At 47.1% G+C, this 5727-nt stretch overlaps 1 protein-coding gene across 1 annotated transcript in view; it reads right to left on the reverse strand.

Annotated features, from left to right (window-relative positions):
* Positions 1-214: 214 nt before the first annotated feature.
* Positions 215-5727, reverse strand: part of zswim6 (zinc finger, SWIM-type containing 6) — a 41331-nt gene continuing 35818 nt past the window's right edge. The window contains exons 8-14 of the mRNA XM_038970368.1: positions 5637-5727; positions 3364-3624; positions 2803-2938; positions 2024-2181; positions 1703-1866; positions 1531-1612; positions 215-1412 (exon numbers count right to left, since the gene is read on the reverse strand). The exon at positions 5637-5727 is cut by the window's right edge and continues 56 nt beyond it. Coding sequence (XP_038826296.1) covers positions 550-1412; positions 1531-1612; positions 1703-1866; positions 2024-2181; positions 2803-2938; positions 3364-3624; positions 5637-5727 — 1755 coding nt within the window. The 3' untranslated portion in view covers positions 215-549. The remainder of the gene's footprint in view (positions 1413-1530; positions 1613-1702; positions 1867-2023; positions 2182-2802; positions 2939-3363; positions 3625-5636) is intronic.

Consider the following 5727-nt stretch of genomic DNA (forward strand, 5'->3'; position numbering starts at 1 on the left):
CCAAAAGATTGTATTTTTAGTTCTCTCTCTCTCTCTCTCTCTCTCTCTCTCTCTCTCTCTCTCTCTCTCTCTCTCTCTCTCTCTCTCTCTCTCTCTCTCTCTCTCTCTCTCTCTCTCTCTCTCTCTCTCTCTCTCTCTCTCTCTCTCTCTCTCTCTCTCTCTCTCTCTCTCTCTCTCTCTCTCTCTCTCTCTCTCTCTCTCTCTCTCTCTCTCTCTCTCTCTCTCTCTCTCTCACACACACTCTCCTTCATACATATAAAGGGACACACACACACACACATCCACAACAAATGTTATTTTTTTGTTTGTTTGTGAACTAAATAGGGTCTATATACACATTAATACCGATGTGGCCTTTTCTTGTTTGTTTTTAGTCGTTTCCTTTTTCTTGTTTTCTGTTTTTTCTTTCCGTTTTTCCGTTTTTTTCTGTCACTTTTTAAGTTACAAAAGGATACAAAGGCGGGATCAAGTAAAAGGGGCCGTGATCGCTCTCAATCTCCATAGATTCATCGACCAATCACAATAGTTTTTTTAACGTTTCGTCTTTCGTCAACCGAACCTCTCCCGTACGAGCATCATGAGTTTCTTCTTGCCCTTGTAGATCTGTTTGAGGTTGTCTATGAACTGGGTAAACTGGATGTGTCCGTCCTGGGCCATGAGGAACGTCTCTCTGGCCTTACTAAGGAACTCTATGAACTCGCTGTAGTGGCGCGGGCTGATGTGCGTGAGGCGAGAGTGCGTGGTGTTGATGTAGGCCCCGATAGTGGCGTCCAGCAGCTGCCTGAGCGGCGCCTTGTCCAGCGACATCAGCTTCCCAGAGTTCCTGCGGCTGTGCAGCGCCACCATGCCCGGCGTAGTCAACGTGCACCGTCTCAAAATGTCTGACAGCACAGTGGCGCACTTCACGCTCTTCACCACCAGGGGGATGACGGCAGTCAGCTCGTTCTTCCCCAGAGAGTGGCTCAGAGCGCAGGCCCACAGCACGTCGTTGATAGCCGGGTGGGTGTCCTGGTTGTAGCTGAGGTTAAGGTGGGCCATGGCTAGCGTGGCCAGCTTGTACGCCCTCATGGGATATCCTCTGTGCTCCATATACCTGGCTATCGTGAACAGCTGTGTGTAGCTCATCCCCGTGACGGCCGCGTCCAGGACGATCTGGTAGGCCGTCTCGAAGGCGATGTGGTCCTTCTCGCAGAGCGTGAGGGCGGAGAGGGCACAGTTCTGGGGGTCCTTCATGGTACACTGCAGGGCCAGGGTCCGGGCGGAGGAGGCCAGGTTCTCCTGCTGGTGACAGTCCAGGTGCAGGCGGACGATGGTGGTGTTGGACATGACGGTGGTGGCCACGATGCTGGTGGCCTCGGTCGGGGTGAACAGGGTGAACCAACTCTGCATGATGCTGTCCAACGCATACACACCTACAGCAGGGGAGAGGGTGGTTAGTTGGTGGAAATATATATTCGACACACACATGCAGTACATCACTCATACACCCCCACACACATTATGCAAAACATCCTTAGAGGAGCAACTCACCAACTTCTGTGGCACAGGTGACAAGCCACCGTACCATCTCTCTCCTCCTCCAGTTCAACGTGGACAGAGTCATTCTCATCACCTTCGGGGGAGAGGGGAGCAGGTACAGGTTAGGGAGGTGTGCGTGTGTGTGTGTGTGTTTATGTGTGTTTACTGTGGACGTGTGTGTTACCTGAAGACCCAGCTCCAGTGAGACCTTGAGCAGTGTGATGTCCGGTAGACTGTCCATCAGAGTAGCGATCTTGAAGGCGTCCTGAGCCAGTTTGAAGATGTGAGACGAGGAGTGGATGTTCTTCTGGATGGACTCTAACACTGTTTCTAACTTACGCCCGTCACCTGAGACAAAAACCCCATTTAAAACCCTCATTTAAAACAACCTATTTGCAAAAAATATCAGAAACATTATTGTTTGAGCATGTGTGTGTATGTGAGTGTGCGTTTGTAGTGTGTGTGCTCGTACATACAGTATGTGTGTGTGTGTCAGTGTGTTTACCTTTGGCTGCGGTGAGCATGGTGGAGGCCAGTTCACATTGTTGTGACTCTATATGAGACAGAGTGAACCAGCGAGGGTAGCGGTTGGGGACCATTGACACTATATGGTGAGGTCTGGACAGATCACCTGATGGAGCCATGGATTCCAGGACCGGTAACCTAAAGACATAAATATTTAATATACTGATATTTACCCTTTATTTATTACTTTGATAAGGATGTATGGGCCTTTAAGATGTCTTCTAAGGCTTATGGAATTTTTCAGTGCTTCTGTTAAAGCGGAGATGAGTAAAAACGATTTAGAATAGAACGTTGTAATGCCAGTATATATGAGGCTGGTTGAAGACAGTTTTTTTAATTTATTTTTTAAATAAAGATTTCAATATATTAAAAATCTAAGGAGTTTAATTTGGGCAGAATGAAATGAAGTTCCAAAGGTTTCATAAGCCTCTCAGCAGTCAGAAAGAAGCCCAAAGTCATAAAATAAATATTTATATATGTATTACTGTATATTTATTATTCAAACACTCTCCAAAACTAATTTCCAATGCTGTTGAATTATTTAACAAGGATTCCCAGCAAAAGGCAGCGTTATGATTAAACAGCACCCAGGATAGCTTCACGCCTCCACGCCTCACACACACATACATCATTTGAGACTCAAAAGGAGGATGACCTCAATTTTTAACTGAACTTACCTGATGTTCTTTCTGGGCATAAACTATTTACTGAAGTGCAAAAAAAAGAAGTTATGTGAGATATGCTTGTGTGTGTACTTACCTCATGGCTCTCAGTGCAATTTTGTACGCCAGTTCAGTGTCGTGAGGTAGTAGGGAGGTGAAGAGATACTTGGCAAAGGTATGCATGGGAACACTCTCTCTGTAGAGCAACTCTCCTAGACCACTGTATGGACCAGCTACAGGAGACAGAGAATACAGGCTTAGATATATTAGATAGATAGATTAGATTAAAGAGAGATTAGAAAGATAAAGATTAGACGAGAGAGCGAGAGAGAGCGACGGATGTGTGTGAAGACATGTTTAACTATACTTGTGGGGACCAGAATATACTGGCATTAAAACGTTATATTTCTAAATCATTAGTAAATAGTAATTAGACCAACAGGGAAAAAGGCTATTTCTAAGGGGTTTAGGGTTAAGGGTAGAATTAGGGTTCAAGGTTAGGTTTAGGAGTCAGTGTTAGGTTTTGGGGTTACGGTTAGGGTTAAGGTTTGCGAATGCGTTAGGGTTTAGGGAAAATAGGACTTTGAATGGAATCAATTGTGTGTCCCCACAAAGTTAGTTAAACAAGACTGTGTGTGTGTGTGCATCTACCCCTCACCCTCTAGCAGGAAGATTGCTTGCTTGCGGAAGATCTTGACCAGTGCGTCGTCCAGTTCCACTTCCTGGAGCTTGGCCAATAGCTGCTCTTCGTTGCGACACACCTTCTCCTGGGCATATAGGCCGTCGGGCATCACCCTCTGTTGCCCTAAGCCGATCAGAGCCGTCTCTACGGCCAGTGCTACGAACGATTGGCCATCGTCCAGTAAGCGTTGTGCTGGGAAGAGGTGGGGCTCCGACCTTTTGGCTGAACTCACAGAGCCTGGAGAGAGATGGGGAAAGAGAGAGAGAGAGAGAGAGAGAGAGAGAGAGAGAGGGGGAGAGAGGAAGAAAATAAGAGAGATCACATTAAAAACAGCATGTCTTTGAAATGTTGTCACCAAATCTAATAGCAAGTGAAACAGCAAGGCTGTGGCTCAATCTGTGTCAGAACCAATACGGTCACTCAACCCCCATTATCATGACAATAGCTCGGTGCTGCCCCAGGAAACTACAGCATTCAATTCAGTCATGTGTGTGTACTGTGTCCAGGCGTTAGTTCCACCCCAGCACTAAAATTATTGCTATTTCAACCAAGGCCTTCAAAGTAGGCTATATATACAAAAGTAAGTGGACCCCCCCTTCAAATTAGTGGATTTGGCTATTTCAGCCACACCCGTTGCTGACAGGTGTATAAAATCTAGAACACAGCCATGCAATCTCCATAGACAAACATTGGCAGTAGAATGGCCCGTACTGAAGAGCACAGTGACTTTCAACGTGGCACAGTCATAGGATGCCACCTTTCTAACAAGTGAGTTCATAAAATGTATGCCCTGCTAGAGCTGACCCGGTCTACTGTAGGTGCTGTTATTGTGAAGTGGAAACGTCTAGGAGCAACAATGGCTCAGCTGCGAAGTGGTAGGCCACACAAGCTCACAGAACGGGACCACCGAGTGCTGAAGCGCATAAAAATCGCCTGTCCTCAGTTGCAACACTCACTAACCGAGTTCCAAACGGCCTTCATGAAATGGGTTTCCATGGCCGAGCAGCCGCACACAAGCCTACGATCACCATGCTCAATGCCAAGCGTCGGCTGGAGTGGTGTAGAGCTTGGCGCCATTGGACTCTGGAGCAGTGTAAATGCATTCTCTGGAGTGACGAATCACGTTTCACCATCTGGCAGTCCGACAGACGAATCTGGGTTTGGCGGATGCCAGGAGAACGCTACCTCCCCCAATGCATAGTGCCAACTGTAAAGTTTGGTGGAGGAGGAATAATGGTCTGGGGCTGTTTTTCATGGTTCGGGCTAGGCCCCTTATTTCCATTGAAGGGAAATCTTAAAGCTACAGCACAATGACATTCCAGACGATTCTGTGCTTCCAACTTTGTGGCAACAGTTTGTGGGAGGCCCTTTCCTGTTTCAGCAATGCAATGCCTCCGTGCAAAAAGCGAGGTCCATACAGAAATGGTTTGTCGAGATCGGTGTGGAAGAACTTGACTGGCCTGCACAGAGCCCTGATCTCAACCCCATAGAACACCTTTGGGATGAATTGGAACGGAGACTGCGAGCCAGGCCTAATCGCCCAACATTAGTGCCCAACCTCACTAAATGCTCTTGTGGCTGAGTAAAAGCAAGTCTACCGCAGCAATTTCCCAACATCTAGTAGAAAGCCTTCCCAGAAGAGTGGAGGCTGTTATAGCAGCAAAGGGGGATCAATTATTTTGGTCATGTAGTGTATCTTAAGGTTTCACAATCAATGTATGGATGCGCTATTTCCTTTATTGACGTATGTGTTGATCTATTAGCATGTTCTGTCTCTCTGCGGTCTCTCTGTGTGTGTGTTCTCCAGGGAGAGGTCATCATTTATTCTAATAGCTTAATGATGTCTCTATGGGCCCACAGACATGACCCCAGGAGGATTATCACACACACACACACACACACACACACACACACACACACACACACACACACACACACACACACACACACACACACACACACACACACACACACACACACACACACACACACACACACACACACACACACACACACACACACACACACACACACACGTCTAGACGAGCAGTTTCCAAGGCCATGGAACGCAAGTATCTATCTGACAGAACCAATCACACCCAATCATCACTGATGACATCACTAATTGTTCCTCAGCCATCCTCCAATCACAGCTCATGAATAAAAGATGGCGCAGAAAAAAACGATCCAATTAAAATGCAGAAAATATGCAGAAAAGGGAGAGAGAGTGAGAGTGTGCGTGCATTTACCTGAGAAGTCGAGGAAGGCGTTGCGCCCCTCCTCGTCTCCCCGTCCCGTGTCCAGTAGGGTGCTGAACAGAGTGCCTATAGGGTCCAGGGG

This window comes from Salvelinus namaycush, chromosome 31, assembly GCF_016432855.1.
Source record: "Salvelinus namaycush isolate Seneca chromosome 31, SaNama_1.0, whole genome shotgun sequence".
In the NCBI taxonomy this organism is placed as follows: Eukaryota; Metazoa; Chordata; class Actinopteri; order Salmoniformes; family Salmonidae; genus Salvelinus; species Salvelinus namaycush.